The sequence below is a fragment of the Rattus norvegicus genome, chromosome 6 (genome assembly GCF_021556685.1).
Source record: "Rattus norvegicus strain SHRSP/BbbUtx chromosome 6, alternate assembly SHRSP_T2T, whole genome shotgun sequence".
NCBI classification, from domain to species: Eukaryota; Metazoa; Chordata; class Mammalia; order Rodentia; family Muridae; genus Rattus; species Rattus norvegicus.
This window is the reverse complement of record NC_141539.1, coordinates 60137707-60161791: the sequence shown is the minus strand read 5'-3', so window position 1 is coordinate 60161791 and position 24085 is coordinate 60137707. Positions and strand designations below refer to the sequence as shown.

At 37.0% G+C, this 24085-nt stretch overlaps 1 protein-coding gene across 1 annotated transcript in view; it reads right to left on the bottom strand.

The window, feature by feature from the left end:
* The window catches only part of Meox2 (mesenchyme homeobox 2), a 67461-nt gene that overhangs the window by 9027 nt on the left and 34349 nt on the right, over nt 1–24085 (bottom strand). Inside the window, 1 exon segment of the mRNA NM_017149.2 lies at nt 1828–2000. Coding sequence (NP_058845.2) covers nt 1828–2000 — 173 coding nt within the window.

The window sequence follows — 24085 nt, the reverse complement described above, 5'->3', positions numbered from 1 at the left end:
TAAAGTGATATCGGAAAAATATGATTTAAAATAGGATACATACATAGTTGTTGCATATAACTCAATACATCAAGTCAGTTAGGAAAAAAGAACAATTATTGAAAATACCTTCCACATTTCTGTTAGTTTACAGAACCTCTTTTAAAATTAGTTTGCTCTTAGACAAGTATGGTTTTCTCTGACCAGACTGTAAAAGATGATAGGCCATCACTATGAATAAGCAGAGAGCTTTGCTTTTGCTCTTGGCGAGAGCTCAGTACTATATCCATCATTGTGTAGACGGGATGTCAACCCGAGTTTCCAATTTTCTAAAACATGGGGGTCTTTCCTGGAATCCATGGTTTCTACACAAACTAATGTGTAATTTTGCCCCTTCTTTAATTTTCTGTTCCCAGATGAACACATAAAAGGAAATCAGCTCCCTGAGGATATAGATTTGGATTCTGCTTCCTGAAGTGCCAAATGCTACACTCACAGAGGAAACTTTGTGTGCGCTTCAGGCAAAGAAACTGTCGTACTCCAGAGCTCAGGACCCAGCCATAATATTTAATAAAATATGAACTGCCAATAAATAAAACCACATAAAATCTTCCCTTTGTATATTTTCTCTAACCACAAATAACCCACAGAAGCTGAAATGTAAAAATTAGCAGAAAGGAAGAATATGATTTAAGAAATTAGATAAAATTACTTGCTATCGTAAGGCATGCAGTCATTTGTCCACACCCTGTTGGTATTTTCCTGGACTCAGTGGGACCTCTGGAGGAGGAATGTACAGGGAGAGAGGAAGTAAAACTCTTGCCCTAATAGCGCCTGGTATCATTTCACTGTTCCTAAAGATGTTTGCATTTGCCTTTTGGAGATGTTACTCTAACTAGCCAGACTGTTAGCCATCTGCAGGCTACATTCTCCCAGGGTAAACATGCATTTATACAGGGGCTACTCTCTGAGTGCTCACAGAGCAAGTTATTTTCCATCCAATAAAATCCAGTAAAGGCATCTATCTATAAAGCAATTTATCTCATTTTGTTCTTGTTAATTGAACACATGGATCATTACTGCTCAAGGTATTCTTTGAGTCGATAGTAGACTATTGAATTCCTAGAAAAAGAGCATCTTTTTAAAGTATTTTGATTAATAGAGAGTATTTTCTAATGATCTATGTATTTTTGCTGCCAACCACTACCCTGCCTTTTGAGCATATGGTACAACCCTGACTATTTCAAAATGAGTGAGAGTAAATGGAGAGGTTGGAGTCATTTCCAGATGAACACATTTCAAAGTCAGGGACCTGCCAATCCTTTATCACCTCCTGTGGTTAGCAACAGCACCGAGTGCCGAGAATCCAAGGTCAGCGAGCTCTGGATTTGTAAAACTTGTGTAGAAAATAAACCATCCAGAGTTGTTTGGGTACTTTTTTATGCTATTTAGTTTTAAAGGTTAATGTTCTATTGCAACAGGACATGGCCTATCCTGACCTGTACAGACAACCAACCTTTTATGACACCAAATGAGGAGCGCTTAAATATAAACACAGGAAGTAGTTCACCATTTGCCCACATTATTTAAAACAAACCGTGTTTTTAAAGTAAACAGAGTAATATCAACATCAGAGAGCATTCCTTTTTAAAACTCAGCAAATGCACCTTTCATTCAAATATCTTTTTAAATTGTTTCTTCATTTAGCTGAACAAAGGTTTAATCATTGAATAATAAAGACTTCTAATTGGTATTAGTAAATCATAAATCTGGATAATTCAAACGGTAAAAGAAAATTGCTGAGCTATAGTGAAATAAAAATCCATGCAACGAAGACACCCACTTTACCTGTCTTTCAGTGAGGTCTAGGTTCACCGCTATCTCATATCTTCTCAGTCTGGTCAGATAGTTATGATGGGCGAACTCTGCCTCAAGTTCTCTGATTTGCTCTTTGGTGAAAGCTGTTCTTTCCTTCCTAGGTTTGCTGTTCACTTCTGACTTGTAATTTCCTTCCTGGGAATCTGGGGGGAAAGTGCAAAAAGTGTTAACACAGTTGTGCAAACGTCTGGAAACATACTATTTACAGTTACTGAATAACTACTTCTCAAGTGCTTTGCCAGACATGACCAACAGTGAACAAAGCCAGTAAAACAGATCTCTCTCTCTCTCTCTCTCTCTCTCTCTCTCTCTCTCTCTCTCTCTCTCTCACACACACACACACACACACACAGAGAGACACACATCTCCACAGAGTGAGATAGGTCTCTCTTCTTTCTCCCTATCTCTCTTTCATTCAAATATCATACATTAAATTTTGTCATTTTGTTGAACAAAAGTTTAATCATCAAATAGCAGACACTTCTAATTTTCTAATTGGTATTTACATATATATATATATGTGTACATATATATATATATATATATATATATATATATATATATATATACACGCACTTTCTGGTAACTCATTACATAATTGGAAAAGTTCTTCAAACATTTATAAAATATGAACATAATTTGAAATTCTAAAATGGTACTGTGATAATAAAATAAACCAAATCATCATCAGAAAACCATTGTAGAAATAAAATGGAAACCCACTAGAGAGGACATTTTAAGGTAAATAATTCTGGGTTGACCCTTGCTCAAATCTAAGCTGACCAGATGTGTCTTTATCAGATCAGCAGCCGTAGCAATGGGCTCTCACCAACATCTTGGCCCGTTAGGTACTCCCTTTACTATAATAGGTCATTTAGTAGCTTCCCTGGCTGGTCATTACTTCTGACCACTTCTTCAAGTTGTCACTTTCCATATTGGCTGCGATTCCCCTCTAAGCTGGTCAAGGAGGAGTTTTCAATCCAGGTCAAAGAATGTTTTGTGACACATTACTCTTTAGGATGCCACTGGAAGTAAATGAACTTATAACAGTTGGCAGTTCATTGGTAGGCCTATGGACATGATGTTAACATACCTGGCTCCAAGTAGAAACTAGAGTTCACCAAACACTTGTTTTTAACCCACATATTTTGTCAGTAGCCACACTGTTGTAACTTTGAGCTCTTCTGGGATAATCTAAATAAAATTTCCAAGTAACCAACTTTTCACCCTATGGGCTATTCTGGCAGGCCACAAAGTCACATCATGGAATGTTTAGCTCTGAAGTCCCTCCTAAACTATTCATGCTCACAAAAATCAAAAGAGCTTTGCCAGCTTGCAGCTACCCTCATTGAGATATTGGCTGGTGATTATTTATATGGATACAATGGTCTTTTCCGTTCAGATAAGCAACTCTGGAAACTGACGACAAAGCAGCAATTTTTTCTCACGAGGAGTTCAATTTGAGTGACTCACAGTTCACACATTCCCATGTGTAAGCATGAATGAACAAATCCACATTGAGAAAAGCCTATTAACTTGTATTTATTTTTCTTTCTCTGACATTGATCTCCTCTAGCTTTTGAGATATTCCAGAGTACTTCATAAATACATCACATAGACACAAAACATGTGATGGGTTTATGCATATGGCCATTATGACTAGAAATATATAACAGTAGGTTTATATAGCTAGTGACTGGATTTAAGCAAAAATCTGGCTATAATTCAGTCTTTCAATCCACAAACAATTTATGGAATGACTGAATCCCAAAGCAAATTGAAAAGGAAGAGAAGTCTGACAAATCAATGGAAGTGAGTTATGAATATTTACATCTTTAGTAATTGCAGAAACCATCGTTGCATTGAAACTAACATGAAGAACAGCTATTTGTTTCTTAGAAAATAAAAACAATTGAGTTAAGTAGCATCACTGCCCCTCTATATACTGAATACTTTCATGGTGGTACCTATGATTCTGCAGGACTGTTAACTCACAGTGCCCGTAATCTTCCATTAAAATAAACAAACAAACAAACATGCTCTTATAACTCTTTCTTTTGTACCATGTTTCCCATAATCTGGAATTCAAATTCTTTCTTTATGCTTCTCAGTTATTATTTGCTGATCCAAAATCCCGCACCATTATCTCCCTACTGCCTATTCTTTGCTGGAGTAACGGGTAGGAAGTTTGTCAGATTTTACATCAGCCTCCATATGTTTCACAGCTGTTTCAACTAAGGCAAAGCTCTATGTTCTCCAGTCTCCCACATCCTCTGCCAAATGGTAGGTGTGGAGGGGGTTGGGGGGAATCTGGAAAGTACCTTTTTTCTCTGTCACCATGAACACAACCTCCGCATTCCATAACAGTTTTCCTTTCAGGTACTTTCATGCACTGGTAGGCACACCTTAGCATTCTTGCTACATTGAAGATACATTGACTTATGTCTTCCCGCCCAGGTTCTAACATTTGGCTACTGAGTCTATGCTAATTGGAGAAGTCTGTTCTATTTATCTGAGGGATTGACTCTACCTTCAAAGGATCATTTCTGTCTAGTGTTTAGAACTATTCTACATGTGACATTTTCCGTCTAGTATAAAAATTAGTGCAAAGATCATAATTTTTTAAGACAAGTAATATAAAAGATCATTAGGTTCATGCATGATACAAAATGGTAATGTAAGAAAAGAAATAAAAACATGATGAATATATAACCTGTAATTTTAACCATGTCTATAAAATTTTACAATGAAAGAACTTCAGTTTAGAATGACAAAGTATTCTGACTTTCAGAAATATTTCAACATCAATTTATCTATTCTCATACCCAAAAGAAATAGTGAATTAAGGCAAATTTGAATGTTTCTAGGGATGTGAAAGCCAGAAGCAGAGAGAAATTCCAAAAGAAACTTTATAAGCTTGTTCCTAAACGGATACAAATTTAATAAGTGAATTAGATTTAAAAACAAGCAATTCACAATTTGCATTTTTTAAAGCCTAACCATGACCTCGCACATTAGATATTGCTTCTTCCCTGGAGCACACAACGACCTTGTCTTGTCTCATTGCATCCCAATAGTAAACCAGAAATATCATAGCACAGTGCTTCTTGTTTCTTACTATCTCTTTTGTAATTTTAAGATGGTAACAGTTAAAGGAATTTTGGACAATCTGAATAAGTAACTATTCCATCATTCCATTTACATCCCTGAGTTTTTGTAAATCTAAACATTTGTGTTATTTTCTATGTTGCCTATGCTTTGTAAAGTTCCTTGACTTTAAACAATGAAGCACTAGTGAGCATTTTCATTTTGATCATTGCCCATCACTATGTAGTGCCTTCTGATTGAAGGAAAGCAACTCAATGGCTCTTTTTCTATGACATAAACACAAAGTATAATCCACAAGGAATTAGATATATTGATAAAACTTTCTATTACTAGTACTGTAATCCAAAATATATTAAATGCAAAGTCTTTCAGTAAAACAGCAAGAAAAATATCAAAAGTATCAAAATAATATATAATAAGTTTATTAAAATTTGACATAGATTTAATATGATTCTTCTCACTACAAGTTTTAAATTTCTTAATTCAAAATTCACATTAGTATGTATTTTCTGGGTAAGATGTTTTGCAATTATGATGTTAAAAATTCCCCAAATATCAGGACACAGATCTATAATTCCAGAACTTCTGAAGAGGATAAGGCCACAGGTTTGACAAAAGCTGGAGGCTATCAGGGCTCAATAATGAGACTGTATAATTAAAAATAAATAACAAATAAACAACAAAAATATCAACTCTAGTTATAAGCCAAAAATCATGGTAATCCCAGGATTCAGGAATTAAGACAGGAGAATGAAATAGAAGAGGAGGAGAAGGAGGAGGAGGAGGAGGAGGAGGAGGAGGGGGAAGAGGAGGAGGAGGGGGAGGAGGAGGAGGAGGAGGAGGAGGAGGAGGAGGAGGAGGAGGAGGAAAGAAGCTGATAGGAAAGAAGAGATGAGGAGGGAGAGAAAGAAAAGAAAGGTAGGAAAACATGGTAATAGATACCCACAGTTAAATTCATACCAGAAGAGATACAACTACAAATATCCATCTATACATGTGTACAACATGCATGATTGAGTTGTACTAAAGGAAAAGACTCTCAGTGGGCCACATAATCCCTCATGAAGTTGTTTCAGATATAGAAGAGTCTATTCCATTTTCCCTCATCAAATTAATTTAAAGTGACATCACTTGTGAACATTCTCAAGCCTTGCCTTTCTTTTTTCAAATATTAAATATTCTGCTACATTTAGGGATGCTTTGTTTCATCCTCTTGAATGTTAATTTGATGCCAACCATTGTCTCCCATAATCAGACATTGAAGTAAATCCAGCTAATGCTCCCTTTGGTTCATTTTACTGAGAGAAGAAATATTGACAGATTCAAAGAGCATTCAGTACTCTGTCCATGAACCCTATTCACCTCCTATCCCGCTTTGTTTCAGCCAGTGGGTGGAGTCATGTGGTACTGCTGCATCTTCAGAGAGATTGGGACAGTGGAAACTATTTTCACAAGTTAAGGACTGTAAATTACTTAGCACTGGCTAGAATACCCTCACACTTCTTCTTTGTAGCTCTGAATAGACCATAAGAAACTTAGCTCTTTTTTGACATAAGACAACAAACATATGAATTTGCAGTGCCATTCTGGAAAAGTTTGTACTAATTCTTTTAGTAACTTGGTAAACCCCGTGTGTGCAAGGGACACAGACCAGAGTTGCTTTCATAACTTAATCGTTAGATGTTTCTGTGTAGCTTTCTCATTTAATGATTGCGAGTCCTCGTTTTGTCTAGTCTTCATCGCGTGTTTACTATATTCTTACAATACTAACAAAATTGAAAAAAATTCTTTGTGTCTGCTTTGGATTTATATGGATTTTCCTGATTGCCTTTGTTTCTGGTACTATAGACTGGATTCCAAAACTGCTGGACTTTCTCCTGATGCTTTACTTATGGAGAATTGCTGTGATTAGTTTACCTGAAATCCAGCTTCAAAGTAAGAAGGCATTGCTCAATGCTTCTGTGTATTGTCTATCAAAGCTCTTGTATACAACTCATGGAATCAGTTGGAATAGTAATGGATAATTGTGTATGCTTTATATCTGCAATGATGTCTTTAGGTATGCTCAGATATAAGAGTGCCAAACAGTATAAAGTACTGTCAATAGTATAAAGTACAAACCTAAAAGAATGAGGAGTAATTATGATCAAAAGACATCATATGCCTCTGATGATGTCACGATGAAATACATATGTCAAAAATAAGAGACAAGAAATTTATAGGTAAACAGTTAGATGTTATACCAAATGAAGGACTATTTTACACAAAGCAAGCATTTTTTTAAACCTTAGTGCCATTGACATTCTGAGATAGATCATTAATGTCAGATCAAATTCAACTGAAACAAACACTTTCAAACTAAAGGTCTCAGTGACAGGCTTCCTCGGGCACTGTAGAATATCTAAGATCTAACAATTACTCACTGCCCTCAAAGAACCTCTCCCCACATAGTCCAGCCCAGCAAATCCTGGGATTTTCAATACAATATGAACTTTATGTAAACAAAAATATGATTGTACTATGTCATAAATAGTGTATAGGACATACCTATGCAAAATGTTGTTTATTGTTGAAGATTCTTTTAATTGGCTATACCTAGAAACTGCTAATGGTGACTTCTAAAAGATTTCTAGGTATTGCAAATGGATACTAAGAAGAAAAAAAATCACTGAATATAAGAGTGGAAATTCTATGCCAGTTACCTGGGTTCTTCCTTTAGTAGTAAGACACTGTCAGTGTATTTCACTAGGAATCATTAAATTTTCACCCTATATAAGGGCACATGATAAATCATAACATGATAACCATAAATCAACTATTAGAGAAATATGTATTTTCGGTTAACAAATACTGATTTAACAAATAAACATTAATTTGATACAGGGTTGATGAATTAATTTTTATGCTTTCTGTGTTTGCAAATGAGAAAATTTTCTCTTCGTATATGGTATCATTTGTGGTTTTGTGGTTTTGAGGGATTTCTCTGTATAAAAACATGTGTGTCTTGTGATTTTCCTCTGGCTTTATTTTTTGTTTGTTTGTTTTGTTTTATACTAGTTGTTTTGTCTTACTTTTATCTTAATTAGTTTTACTATTATTATTAGTTTAGATAACTGTATTCTTAGAGAGGGGAAAGGGGTATAAAGTTAAACTGGCGAGGAAATGGAGAGGCTCTGGGAGGGAAAACCATATTTTCTAATATAGTGTATGAAAAACTATCTCTTTTGAATTCAAAAGGGAAAATGGGCCCCAATGAGCTGAAGGGCTCATGAGACAGCTCTACCATCACACAGTATTTTTACGTCTCTGGTGTCATCTTGTTTTAACACGAACACAAATTCTTTCCTAAATATGGTTTGCCATTTCAGATTAAAACAGATTGGCTAAGCTACCATTAAAATATGACACTAAATATAGCAAAATATTCACATAGATACTTGATCAGCCAAGATGCTAAAGTCACAGACTTTAAAGTTTAAGCCTAATCTCTGCTGAGTATGGGTTATTTATTTTTTTATTTACATTTCAAATGTTAGCCCCCTTTCTGGTTTCCCGTCCATAAACCCCCTATCCAATCCCCTCCCCCTTCTTCTATGAGTGTGTTCCTCACCCAACCACCCACCCCTTTCCACCTTCCAGCCCTAACATTCCCATAAACTGGGGTGGGGGTGAGGGGTTCCGACCTTAGTAGGACCAAGGGCTTCTCCTCCCACTGGTGCCCATCAAGGCAGTCCTCTGCTAAATATGAAGCTGGAGTCATGGGTCTGTCCATGTGTACTTTTTTGGATGATGGTTTAGTCCCTGGGAGCTCTGGTTGGTTGGTATTGCTGTTCTTATGGGGTTGCAAACCCCTTCAGTTCCTTCAATCCTTTAACTCCTCCAATGGAGATCCGGTTCTCAGTTGAATGGTTGGCTGTGAGCATCCACCTCTGTATTTCTCATCCTCTGGCAGAGCCTCTCAGAAGACAGCTATATCAGGCTCCTGTCAGCATGCACCTCTTGTCAGCATGCACTTCTTGGCATCAGCAATATTGTCTGTGTTTGGTGGCTGTATGTGTATGGACTGAATCCCCAGGTGGGGCAGCCTCTAAATGGCCATTCCTTCAGTCTCTGCTCCAAACTTTGTCTCCATATCTCCTCCTATGAATATTCTTGCTCCTCCTTTCATCCATTATTAGTTTCTTAAGCTCAAATGTAGAACTTAAGTTAGTTTGTGAGTCTTTTAGAACAGTGCCTGCATGTTGGAAGCATTCAGTATCCATGGATAGAGGATAGCTATGATTAGCGAAGAACTAATGCTGAGTTGAAGCTGCGGTCATTGAAAACTACGCATTTGATAGAATGAGAAAGTAGAAAAGTAGTTTTAAGGTAAGAAAATAATTTTAAACTAAAAGCCAACCAAAACATCATGATAGTCCAGTAATCATGCAAAGATAAATAGTATTTACTTTAGTTTGCAAAATAGATAAGTCACAACAGGATCTCTGTGTTTTTCCTGCTTGTCTGCAAGTGAATCTGAGGGGCGAGCTAGGATTCTCCAGGGAAACCGGTGAGGTGATACTTTACAAGACCCAGTGGGATCGAGACACAAATTTTTGTTTCCTCTGAATATTTTACAAGAAACTTGATAATCCTTCTCCAAATCTGTTAGATACAAGAAACCGGAGATGGTGTGTGTGCATATGTGTGTGTGGGTGTGTATTTCTTTTTTTTTAAATATTCCAGCTAAAACTGCATACATTTGGCAAAACTTAAGGCATACAAAATGTTTGTGTAAAACACTTAAAAACTCAAGCAGAAACGGTTATTAACACAACATTTTTTTCCTTCCATCTTTATTAAATTGGGAATTTCTTATTTACATTTCAAATGTTATTCCCTTTCCTGGTTTCCAGGCCAACATCCCCCTAACCCCTCTCCCTCCCCTTCTATATGGGTGTTCCCCTCCCCATCATCCCCCCATTGCCACCCTCTCCCCAAGAATCCCGTTCACTGGGGGTTCAGTCTTGGCAGGACCAAGGGCTTCCCCTTCCACTGGTGCTCTTACTAGGCTATTCATTGCTACCTATGAGGTCAGAGTCCAGGGTCAGTCCATGTATAGTCTTTAGGTAGTGGCTTAGTCCCTGGAAGCTCTGGTTTAACACAACATTTTTAAGTCCACTCTACATATGCACTTTTTCTTAAAATACTCTTTGTGCACAATTTTGTTCACAAGTATGAATTGAAAAATAAATCACTTAGCTATCTTAGACACTAAAATAATCATATTGAAAATTTTCTGTCTATGGAATTATATATTTATTTTGCTTTAGAGTCCTAGTACCAAAATCAAATTATGTAAAATAATTAATTATACATAAGTAACACAGTTAATATTACTTTTAATTATAAACAGCCTGAGGGCTTAGCTTTTGCAGCCAATGTTAACTGTTTGACTGCTGCTGCCAGCATAGAATCCTCTGTGACAGTTTCTCCCGCACAGCTCTGCTGCACAAAGGGAACCAGGCTTTGGGAGGCTCGGCTGCACCATCTCCAACTCCGACACTGTATGTGAAAGGACCCTCTCAACTGTTTACATTAAGGGAGCTGTTTGCACAAATAGGACAAACAGAAGTCTGTTAGCATTGACTAAGTATATTTGCTTTCTAAAAGTTAGTTTTGTGTGAGCCTAGACTTTCTTTAACAGCTGAACTATCCCTGCAAGACAGAAGCATACGTTCAAGCCAGACTCTTTATCTCTCTCCATTTATATATATATATATATATATATATATATATATATATATATATATATATAATTTTCATTTTGCTTTTCTTTGTCAGGGCTTATTATTTTATTTTTATTTTTCGTCAAATCAATTTTTTAGTCTTATTGGTTTTTTGCTTGTATGTTTTGATGTTTCTTTATGATAAGATTATTTGTTTTTTTTATTTTTGTTTTATTTTCATTTTTGATGCTTGTTGGTTTGGGTTCTTTGTGTGTGTGTGTGTGCGTGTGTGTGTGTGTGTGTGTGTGTGTGCATGTTTGAGAGAGAGAGAGAGAGAGAGAGAGAGAGAGAAACAGAGAAACAGAGAAACAGAGAAACAGAGAAACAGAGAAACAGAGAGACAGATAAAATAGAGAGGGAGAAAAAAACAAAGACAGAGTCAAAAAGGGTGGGGAGGGATGTGGACAAGATATGAGAAGAGCTATAGGAGAGAAAATATCAAAATACATTATTGAATAAAGGTTAACAAAAATAAAACCAGAAGCTATGGGTATAACTCAAAGCCAAAATTTTGTACATTTTTAAGTGACCAGGTTTGACTCAAACACTTATATATAAACCTGGATTTGTTTAGAATTTATTCAGTTATGCTTAAAATATTGCAGAATTTGAAAAGTAAATTTAAAAAATTTAAAAACAGGGCTGGGGATTTAGCTCAGTGGTAGAGCGCTTACCTAGGAAGTGCAAGGCCCTGGGTTCGGTCCCCAGCTCCGAAAAAAAAGAACCAAAAAAAAAAAAAAATTTAAAAACAGAGCCAAGAAATTCAATTAGATAGGTATTTTATAATGTTTTGTTCTCTCTCTCTCTCTCTCTCTCTCTCTCTCTTGCTCTCTCTCTCTCTCTGTGTTTGGGGGGGTGGGTGTGGGTGTGGGTGTGTATACTTCTTTTGATACAATGTCTCACTGTGTAATGAATGTTGGTCATGCCTTTGTTTTACAGCTTATAATTGCCTTGAAGTCTCTATTCTTCTGCCTCAGTATCCTTAGTGCTGGGATTGCAAGCTTGTTTAACCCACACACAACTTATGCAAATGCTATTCTTACTGTCACCACCACTATCTCCTTTCACAGTATATACCAACAGTTGGAAAAACTCCAATGGCATTTGCTTAAAAAAACTTAAATATAAAAATCTAATAGAAACATTATTGAACACTACTTTTTACCAGAGCTTACCCCAGAAGCAAGTATGTGAGTATAGCAAAGCAAAAATCTTTCAATAGTCTGACAAAGGACTGATGGAGAAAAAGAAAGCTTTCTTTAATTTGGCAGGCATGTATATTTATAATATATACATTACATATGTGTGTATATGTATGAGTGTGTATATATATGTTCATGTATACACGTGTTATCCTAGAATAGAGATATTGAAATCTTATAGATTTTATTTTTCCATTTCATAGGCAAAAGTATACAAGAATAATGATGTCACTTCATTATTAAGTTGCATAAAGTACTATTTAGATAAAATATTGATGCTATAATCTGTCTGAGAACAAGGTATGCATATTTTATTATAAAAATGTTGATTTATATACTAGGTAATTACCTTATATAGTTTGAAATATACACAGTAATAGCAATCAGTATTACATCACACTGTGAATCAAAGGAGGTGTAATCTATAAAAGCCTTCATTGTCAGTAACACCTGAGCTGTTACAATCATAGAATATGAGATTTCATGATGGATTATAATTATAAGTATTACATGTACATGTGTGAAACTTGTCTTAATGTTTACTTCATGTGTGAATGTGTCCTCTGAACATCTTCAAACTGTGAGGTCTTCTAGGCCTCCTAAATCATTTGAAATTAAGTCTCTCCATCAACAGAACACACAAGTGAGTGTTATAAAGAGAAAACTTGAGATTATAAAGTACATATATATGATACATGCTATTCATTCAATGTTATACACATTACCAATAATATTAAACTTAAATGTCGTGAGATTTAATGAACCAAAATTTAACAATCACTCTTATTGGATTGTTAAATTGTGTTTGAATCACCTGTTTTCTCTTATCTACTGTTTAGTGAGATGTTCCATTGGTCAGTAAGTGTGGAGTTAATTTTGAAAATGTGATGATTTTATTTTCTAGCTCTTTCTACTACTTAATTCTTTGCCAGTCAAATACAAGTATTAAATTTGCTTTGAAACAACTAGTGTCTTTTTCCAGTCATATTTTCTTAGATATTGCATAATTGTTACACTTTATTACTTAAGGCAAAGCCAATAGTCAAAGCTCACGTTGCCTGATTCTGAGTCTAAGTCGCAAGTTTTGTTTCAAAGTAAATATAATTAAAAATTTTACGACTATTTTTGTGGAATATATATGAGTATATATATGTGTGCATGTAACTTAAACCTTGAAATATATTGTTTTATTTTATATTAAAAATTGGTATTATATTTGTGTAGTGAAGTTCATTTTATTTTTCTATCCAGATACATAAAACAAATAGAATTTTCTGTCCAGATACATGGAACACAATGGATTTTCTGGTTATCAATTATATTACCAAGTTTTAATAACCAAGATTTCAATGATTTCCGTGTAATATTGGAGTCACTTAAACATAGTTTGATATGTATCATGTTTGGTTATGTGCAGGTAAAATGTTCATCCTCTGACTAGTGAAATTTGGCGTTTGTTCAGCATAAGGAATTCCAAACCAGTAAGTCTGTACAAGTACAGACCCTGAGAAGTAAGAGTCAAACCACTTATTCATAGAGCTCTTCTAACTATCCCATGCTAACACAGCATTGCAAGTATTTCACAAGCCAAACCCTAGAGCATAGACGTGCTCGTAAAATGATGAGTAACCAGCTAGGAATGAAAGAAAGTATAAGACCATAGGAAAGAAGAATGCATAAGCAGCTGCCTTAGGAAAGAGTCTAGTGACTAAAAAGTTATTTACAGTGATATATAAACTACTAAAAAGTTATATATAATATTTCACTTACTAGTCCAGTTTTTGCTCTGTTGATGAGAGTATCAATCGGATACCGGGAAAGGGAATAACACTTGAAATGTATATAAGAAATACTCAAGTTAATAAAAAAAAATAGAAATAAAAAAAAAGAATTGTTTACCTTTCTGTGGTTCATCATGAGTCAAGAAATATTTTAGCATATATAATAAAACTACCAGTTATATTTAAAAAAATTTGGAGGACACACAGTGATGGGGTTCGTGCCAATGTGAAGAACAGAGCTAGAAATTGCTGTAAGTGGGATAGGCATATAGAATGTAATTGCCTTAAGTTGTTGTAGTGTTTAACAATTGCTCACATATAAACACTCTGTGCCGTTTTTTGTCATAGGTATCTCCAAAAAAGATACAGTGTATCTTGAGGTAATTTAATCTCTTAATTTGTTAAGAGCTATGGTCAAAGAAAGGGTTTCTCAAGACATATTTCGACAACTATGTGCTTGAATACCTGTGTCAAACATTCAAACAATTTCTGACCTCTCAGAAGTATCTTACAAATCTATAAAACTCAAGACAAATATTGTCTTCTGGAGACTATGTAACACTTTATAGTGTTCACCTTAAGCATGTGTTTGTGTATATGTTTTTGTACTGCTGAAGGGAAGCGCCCTTGTTTTCTTGCTGCCCTGTAGCTCCATAACTCTAAGATCAATGGGATATGTTGGTAAGTCTGTGTTTGCCATGATGTATTCAAACCTAAAATGTTTTATGCCTAATGTCCATATCAATACAATAAACAACATCAATTAACTCCAATTCCCCACTTTTGTGCTGACAGAAATGCAAATCAAAATGGAATTATATTTGACATTTAAAATTCCTGTCGGCAAGAGGTTTATTAGTCTGCATTCCTGGCTCTCTCACCGCACTGCTTGTGTTACAGTGTTTTGTTTTGTTTTTCACATTTCAAATGTTATCCCCTTTCCTTGTTTCTCCTCCATAAGCCCCCTATCCCATAACCCCCTTCCTCTATGAGGGTGTTTCCCCACCCAACCACCCACCCCTTCCTGCTTCCCTTCCCTGACATTCCCCTACACTGGGGGGTCCAGCTTTGGTGTAACCAAGGGCTTCTCATCACATTGATTTCCAACAAGGTCATCCTCTGCTACATATGCAGCTAGAGCGATGGGTCTGTCCTTGTGTACTCTTTGGATGGCGGTTTAGTCCCTGGGAGCTTTTGTTGGTTGGTATTGTTGTTCTTATGGGGTTGCAAACCCCTTCAGCTCCTTCAATCCTTTCTCTAACTCCTCCAATGGGGACCCCATTCTCAGTTCAGCGGTTGGCTGCAAGCATTTGCCTCTCTTACAGTGTTTTTTTTTTTTTCCCCCACGGGCTTATAATTTTTTATTAACTTGAGTATTTCTTATATACATTTCGAGTGTTATTCCCTTTCCCGGTTTCCGGGCAAACATCCCCCTCCCCCCTCCCCTTCCTTATGGGTGTTCCCCACCCAACCCTCCCCCCCTTGCCGCCCTCCCCCCATAGACAAGTTCACTGGGGGTTCAGTCTTAGCAGGACCCAGGGCTTCCCCTTCCACTGGTGCTCTTACTAGGATATTCATTGCTACCTATGGGGTCAGAGTCCAGGGTCAGTCCATGTATAGTCTTTAGGTAGTGGCTTAGTCCCTGGAAGCTCTGGTTGCTTGGCATTGTTGTACTTTTGGGGTCTCGAGCCCCTTCAAGCTCTTCCGGTTCTTTCTCTGATTCCTTCAATAGGGGACCTATTCTCAGTTCAGTGGTTTGCTGCTGGCATTCGCCTCTATATTTGCTGTATTCTGGCTGTGTCTCTCAGGAGCGATAAACATCCGGCTCCTGTCGGTCTGCACTTCTTTGCTTCATCCATCTTGTCTAATTGGGTGGCTGTATATGTATGGGCCACATGTGGGGCAGGCTCTGAATGGGTGTTCCTTCAGTCTCTGTTTTAATCTTTGCCTCTCCCTTCCCTGCCAAGAGTATTCTTTTTCCTCATTTAAAGAAGGAGTGAAGCATTCACATTTTGATCATCCGTCTTGAGTTTCGTTTGTTCTAGGGATCTAGGGTAATTCAAGCATTTGGGCTAATAGCCACTTATCAATGAGTGCATACCATGTATGTCTTTCTGTGATTGGGTTAGCTCACTCAGGATGATGTTTTCCAGTTCCAACCATTTGCCTACGAATTTCATAAACTCGTTGTTTTTGATAGCTGAGTAATATTCCATTGTGTAGATGTACCACATTTTCTGTATCCATTCCTCTGTGGAAGGGCATCTGGGTTCTTTCCATTTTCTGGCTATTATAAATAAGGCTGCGATGAACATAGTGGAGCACGTGTCTCTTTTATATGTTGAGGCATCTTTTGGGTATATGCCCAAGAGAGGTATAGCTGGATCCTCAGGCAGTTCAATGTCCAATTTTCTGAGGAACCTCCAGACTGATTTCCAGAATGGTTTTACCAGTCTGCAATCCCACCAACAATGGAGGAGTGTTCCTCTTTCTCCACATCCTCGCCAGCATCTGCTGTCACCTGAGTTTTTGATCTTAGCCATTCTCACTGGTGTGAGGTGAAATCTCAGGGTTGTTTTGATTTGCATTTCCCTTATGACTAAAGATGTTGAACATTTCTTTAGGTGTTTCTCAGCCATTCGGCATTCCTCAGCTGTGAATTCTTTGTTTAGCTCTGAACCCCATTTTTTAATAGGGTTATTTGTTTCCCTGCGGTCTAACTTCTGAGTTCTTTGTATATTTTGGAAATAAGGCCTCTATCTGTTGTAGGATTGGTAAAGATCTTTTCCCAATCTGTTGGTTGCCGTTTTGTCCTAACCACAGTGTCCTTTGCCTTACAGAAGCTTTGCAGTTTTATGAGATCCCATTTGTCGATTCTTGATCTTAGAGCATAAGCCATTGGTGTTTTGTTCAGGAAATTTTTTCCAGTGCCCATGTGTTCCAGATGCTTCCCTAGTTTTTCTTCTATTAGTTTGAGTGTGTCTGGTTTGATGTGGAGGTCCTTGATCCACTTGGACTTAAGCTTTGTACAGGGTGATAAGGATGGATCGATCTGCATTCTTCTACATGTTGCCCTCCAGTTGAACCAGCACCATTTGCTGAAAATGCTATCTTTTTTCCATTGGATGGTTTTGGCTCCTTTGTCAAAAATCAAGTGACCATAGGTGTGTGTGTTCATTTCTGGATCTTCAATTCTATTCCATTGGTCTATCTGTCTGTCTCTGTACCAATACCATGCAGTTTTTATCACTATTGCTCTGTAATACTGCTTGAGTTCAGGGATAGTGATTCCCCCTGAAGTCCTTTTATTGTTGAGGATAGCTTTAGCTATCCTGGGTTTTTTGTTATTCCAGATGAATTTGCAAATTGTTCTGTCTAACTCTTTGAAGAATTGGATTGGTATTTTGATGGGGATTGCATTGAATCTGTAGATTGCTTTTGGTAAAATGGCCATTTTTACCATATTAATCCTGCCAATCCATGAGCATGGGAGATCTTTCCATCTTCTGAGGTCTTCTTCAATTTCTTTCCTCAGTGTCTTGAAGTTCTTATTGTACAGATCTTTTACTTGCTTGGTTAAAGTCACACCGAGGTACTTTATATTATTTGGGTCTATTATGAAGGGTGTCGTTTCCCTAATTTCTTTCTCGGCTTGTTTCTCTTTTGTATAGAGGAAGGCAACTGATTTATTTGAGTTAATTTTATACCCAGCCACTTTGCTGAAGTTGTTTATCAGCTTTAGTAGTTCTCTGGTGGAACTTTTGGGATCACTTAAATATACTATCATGTCATCTGCAAATAGTGATATTTTGACCTCTTCTTTTCCGATCTGTATCCCTTTGATCTCCTTTTGTTGTCTGATTGCTCTGGCTAGAACTTCAAGAACTATATTGAATAAGTAGGGAGAGAGTGGGCAGCCTTGTCTAGTCCCTGATTTTAGTGGGATTGCTTCAAGTTTCTCTCCATTTAGTTTAATGTTAGCAACTGGTTTGCTGTATATGGCTTTTACTATGTTTAGGTATGGGCCTTGAATTCCTATTCTTTCCAGGACTTTTATCATGAAGGGGTGTTGAATTTTGTCAAATGCTTTCTCAGCATCTAATGAAATGATCATGTGGTTCTGTTCTTTCAGTTTGTTTATATAATGGATCACGTTGATGGTTTTCCGTATATTAAACCATCCCTGCATGCCTGGGATGAAGCCTACTTGATCATGGTGGATGATTGTTTTGATGTGCTCTTGAATTCGGTTTGCCAGAATTTTATTGAGTATTTTTGCGTCGATATTCATAAGGGAAATTGGTCTGAAGTTCTCTTTCTTTGTTGTGTCTTTGTGTGGTTTAGGTATAAGAGTAATTGTGGCTTCGTAGAAGGAATTCGGTAGGGCTCCATCTGTTTCAATTTTGTGGAATAGTTTGGATAATATTGGTATGAGGTCTTCTATGAAGGTTTGATAGAATTCTGCACTAAACCCGTCTGGACCTGGGCTCTTTTTGGTTGGGAGACCTTTAATGACTGCTTCTATTTCCTTAGGAGTTATGGGGTTGTTTAACTGGTTTATCTGTTCCTGATTTAACTTCGATACCTGGTATCTGTCTAGGAAATTGTCCATTTCCTGAAGATTTTCAAATTTTGTTGAATATAGGTTTTTATAGTAAGATCTGATGATTTTTTGAATTTCCTCCGAATCTGTAGTTATGTCTCCCTTTTCATTTCTGATTTTGTTAATTTGGACACACTCTCTGTGTCCTCTCGTTAGTCTGGCTAAGGGTTTATCTATCTTGTTGATTTTCTCAAAGAACCAACTTTTGGTTCTGTTGATTCTTTCTATGGTCCTTTTTGTTTCTACTTGGTTGATTTCAGCTCTGAGTTTGATTATTTCCTGCCTTCTACTCCTCCTGGGTGTATTTGCTTCTTTTTGTTCTAGAACTTTTAGGTGTGCTGTCAAGCTGCTGACATATGCTCTTTCCTGTTTCTTTCTGCAGGCACTCAGCGCTATGAGTTTTCCTCTTAGCACAGCTTTCATTGTGTCCCATAAGTTTGAGTATGTTGTATCTTCATTTTCATTAAATTCTAAAAAGTTTTTAATTTCTTTCTTTATTTCTTCCTTGACCAGGTTATCATTGAGTAGAGCATTGTTCAATTTCCACGTATATGTGGGCATTCTTCCCTTATTGTTATTGAAGACCAGTTTTAGGCCGTGGTGGTCCGATAGCACGCATGGGATTATTTCTATCTTTCTGTACCTGTTGAGGCCCGTTTTTTGACCAATTATATGGTCAATTTTGGAGAAAGTACCATGAGGAGCTGAGAAGAAGGTATATCCTTTTGCTTTAGGATAGAATGTTCTATAAATATCCGTTAAGTCCATTTGGCTCATGACTTCTCTTAGTCTGTCTACATCACTGTTTAATTTCTGTTTCCATGATCTGTCCATTGATGAGAGTGGGGTGTTGAAATCTCCCACTATTATTGTGTGAGGTGCAATGTGTGTTTTGAGCTTTAGTAAGGTTTCTTTTACGTATGTAGGTGCCCTTTTATTTGGGGCATAGATATTTAGGATTGAGAGTTCATCTTGGTTGATTTTTCCTTTGATGAATATGAAGTGTCCTTCCTTATCTTTTTTGATGATTTTTAGTTGGAAATTGATTTTATTTGATATTAGAATGGCTACTCCAGCTTGCTTCTTCTGACCATTTGCTTGGAAAGTTGTTTTCCAGCCTTTCACTCTGAGGTAGTGTCTGTCTTTGTCTCTGAGGTGTGTTTCCTGTAGGCAGCAGAATGCAGGGTCCTCGTTGCGTATCCAGTTTGTTAATCTATGTCTTTTTATTGGGGAGTTGAGGCCATTGATATTGAGAGATATTAAGGAATAGTGATTATTGCTTCCCGTTATATTCATATTTGGATGTGAGGTTATGTTTGTGTGCTTTCATTCTCTTTGTTTTGTTGCCAAGACGATTAGTTTCTTGCTTCTTCTAGGGTATAGCTTGCCTCCTTATGTTGGGCTTTACCATTTATTATCCTTTGTAGTGCTGGATTTGTAGAAAGATATTGTGTAAATTTGGTTTTGTCATGGAATATCTTGGTTTCTCCATCAATATTAATTGAGAGTTTTGCTGGATACAGTAATCTGGGCTGGCATTTGTGTTCTCTTAGGGTCTGTATAACATCAGTCCAGGATCTTCTGGCCTTCATAGTTTCTGGCGAGAAGTCTGGTGTGATTCTGATAGGTCTCCCTTTATATGTTACTTGACCTTTTTCCCTTACTGCTTTTAATATTCTTTCTTTATTTTGTGCGTTTGGTGTTTTGACAATTATGTGACGGGAGGTGTTTCTTTTCTGGTCCAATCTATTTGGAGTTCTGTAGGCTTCTTGTATGTCTATGGGTATCTCTTTTTTTAGGTTAGGGAAGTTTTCTTCTATGATTTTGTTGAAGATATTTACTGGTCCTTTGAGCTGGGAGTCTTCACTCTCTTCTATACCTATTATCCTTAGGTTTGATCTTCTCATTGAGTCCTGGATTTCCTGTATGTTTTGGACCAGTAGCTTTTTCCGCTTTACATTATCTTTGACAGTTGAGTCAATGATTTCTATGGAATCTTCTGCTCCTGAGATTCTCTCTTCCATCTCTTGTATTCTGTTGGTGAAGCTTGTATCTACAGCTCCTTGTCTCTTCTTTTGGTTTTCTATATCCAGGGTTGTTTCCATGTGTTCTTTCTTGATTGCTTCTATTTCCATTTTTAATTCCTTCAACTGTTTGATTGTGTTTTCCTGGAATTCTTTCAGGGATTTTTGCGATTCCTCTCTGTAGGCTTTTACTTGTTTATTAATGTTTTCCTGTGCTTCCCTAAGTGTGTTCAAGTCTTTCTTGAAGTCCTCCAGCATCATGATCAAATATGATTTTGAAACTAGATCTTGCTTTTCTGGTGTGTTTGGATATTCCATGTTTGTTTTGGTGGGAGAATTGGGCTCCGATGATGGCATGTAGTCTTGGTTTCTGTTGCTTGGGTTCCTGCGCTTGCCTCTCGCCATCAGATTATCTCTAGTGTTACTTTGTTTTGCTATTTCTGACAGTGGCTAGACTGTCCTATAAGCCTGTGTGTCAGGAGTGCTGTAGACCTCTTTTCCTCTCTTTCAGTCAGTTATGGGGACAGAGTGTTCTGCTTTCGGGCGTGTAGTTTTTCCTCTCTACAGGTCTTCAGCTGTTCCCGTGGGCCTGTGTCTTGAGTTCACCAGGCAGCTTTCTTGCAGCAGAAAATTTGGTCTTACCTGTGGTCCAGAGGCTCAGGTTCGCTCGTGGGGTGCTGCCCAGGGGCTCTCTGCAGCGGCAGCAACCAGGAAGACCTGTGCCGCCCCTTCTGGGAGCTTCAGTGCACCAGGGTTCCAGATGGTCTTTGGCTTTTTCCTCTGGCGTCCGAGATGTGTGTGCAGGGAGCAGTCTCTTCTGGTTTCCCAGGCCTGTCTGCCTCTCTGAAGGTTTAGCTCTCCCTCCCACGGGATTTGGGTGCAGAGAACTGTTTATCCGGTCTGTTTCCTTCAGGGTCCGGCGGTGTCTCAGGCGCAGGGGTCCTGCCGATCCTGGGCCCTCCCCCACGGGAGCCCAGAGGCCTTATACAGTTTCCTCTTGGGCCAGGGATGTGGGCAGGGGTGAGCAGTGTTGGTGGTCTCTTCCGCTCTGCAGCCTCAGGAGTGCCCACCTGACCAGGCGGTTGGGTCTCTCTCTCACCGGGTCTGGGAGCAGAGAGCTGCTGCGGGCCGGGATCCGCGGGTGTGGGACTTCCGGTAAACACAGAACGTGCCCGGTTCTAGAGAAATTCTGCTTCCGTGTGTCCCAAGCTCACCAGGCAGCTTTCTTGCAGCAGAAAATTTGGTCTTACCTGGGGTCCCGAGGCTCAAGTTCGCTCGTGGGGTGCTGCCCAGGGGCTCTCTGCAGCGGCAGCAACCAGGAAGACCTCTTACAGTGTTTTTAAATGCAAAGTCATGTAATGTATTTGAATTATTTATGAGATTCCTTGAAAATGAATATAAAATTTATCTTTGAAAAATTTAAGTATCACTTTGAAAATATTTTATAGAAAATGATTGTATTTCATTCTAAACCTCAATGTATGCAGGCTCTCAAATATTTCTCTTGCACACACACACACACACACACACACACACACACACACACACACACACCTATTTTTCCACTCTGAGACATACAGATTGTTCACAGACTAATAGTCTCTTTTATAACATAAAAATGGCTTCAAGTTGTTTGATAAAGTATATAAAAAATTAGTAAAGTCTATGATGTTAAAATTCTAGTTTTCTGATAATATCATAACTTATTTTAATTATATAATCTCGAACATATGTTAACTGTAAGCAATATTTATTAAAATAGAATATGTAAGTATATAAGATGCTTTTTCACAGTAAGAAGGAAAAATTCTAGAATTCATAATGACATCATATCACAAACTTGAGAATATTTTCTGAATTATGGATTTAAAATTCAAAATACTAATATCCAAAATAATATCCAGAACATAAAAAATTGTGAATGAATTAGTGGAACATTTCTTCTTCCTACCCCTTTAAGTACTTACTCCTTACTCACATGTTGCTATCATCAATGTTCTATGTTGATGGTTTTGAAATATCAACTCAGCATATACAACAATATGTAAGTTATATACACATTATCCCCACATTACATATGCTCACCTCAAACACTGTACGTGTTGAAAAGACGTTTATCAATTCTATGAATTGATTACATTATATTGTATCCTATTATATTATTTTGTGGTATTATTTTAAAACACAATTTAAGCTTAAACAACCCTCTTGATCTTGAGAAATAACAGTTGATTACTTGAGTAATCTTTGACGTTTCAATAATTTTTCAATAAGTTTTAATAAAATTTGATGTTTTGATAGTTCAGAATGAACTGAGTTTTATTTTTACATTAATCTGACTGATTATATATGTTCTACTGTAGCAGTTTGAGTTTTCAACTGTAAGGTAGTCAAATACAGTTCTCACAAATCTATGTTCCTCAAACATGAAAATGGATGTTGGAAAAATACTGTCCTTGCTCACTTGGCCATCATCCTTTTGCCCATGAACTCAACATCACAGTAACTGAGGAAAGTCTTTCTGCCTTGCATATTGGGTAAAAGATGCTCACAAACATAGAGCTGAAGAATTATTCATATAGTCAGCATGAATATTTTGCTTATATTATACATATGCCTATTTTGATGGTTCAATTTCTTTCTTGCGCCATTCATATGCTATCCTTTCTTATGGAATCTTGTGAATTAGCATAGACATTCTGAAGAGATGACTGTAGGCTCTAACATGCAAAGTGGTTAATCTCAATTTTATGAAATAGGAAAGTACTGCTTCTGCAATGGTCACTACATGCCTATAGCAATGTCATATAACTGAAACATTGTTGTCATTTGTGAAAGCCAACAACAAATCATGAAAAAATTACTTCTCTCATCTTTCCAAATGTGTTATAATAAATTGCTCACTTTAAAAGATAGTTAATGAACCAATAGTTCACTTAAAATGTGGCACACTGAAAAATAGCATATCACACATGCCTTAGAACATTTTTCTATAAAAGAGTGACTTTAGAAATCCATTATACTTTAAAATTTTTCAGTTTTAATGAATATCAAATAATAGAAATATAATAGTGACAAAAGAATTTTGTTTACTAGCTCATTGAGTGAGAAAATCTGGACTTTAAAATGTTAAGAATTAAGTTATTAAACTAATCAGCCTAGAAACTCATCCTGATGGCATGCGTCTCTCTTATATTAAATAAATACTTGTTGAAGATCAGAAAGTATAAGTATTCAAGAGATAAAATAATATTTATTTCTCTGAGATGGCAAAACATGATGTGCCTGTACAACTCCCTAAAAGCAAAGCTTTATTAAAATGTTTTTAAGATGATTTTGAAACGTGCGGAATAGACATGAGGGGGAAAAAGGAGAAGCCTTTCTCCTTTCTGAAATACAACCAGTTGCCATAGAAAATAGTTCTTTGCTGTTGCTGATGAGAAAAACAAAACAAAACATAGTGAAACAAAAATCTCACACCATGCACAAATAAGGTCCTGTGTCTGGAAGGGTTGAGATGTTTCTGTCTGAAGCTGTCTCATCACTCCTGGTGTAGAGCAAAGGCCAGTAGGCCAGAGAATAAGATCCAGGTCCTTCATTGTTGTCATTAAAGTCTTACATAAAACTGTCTCCACATTCCATAAAAATGCCACGGTGCTTCGGGAAAAATACAGACCTGAGACAATAGTTTATTTTGGCTGGAATTAAAGATCCAGAGCTGAAGAGTTACTGCCAGAAATAG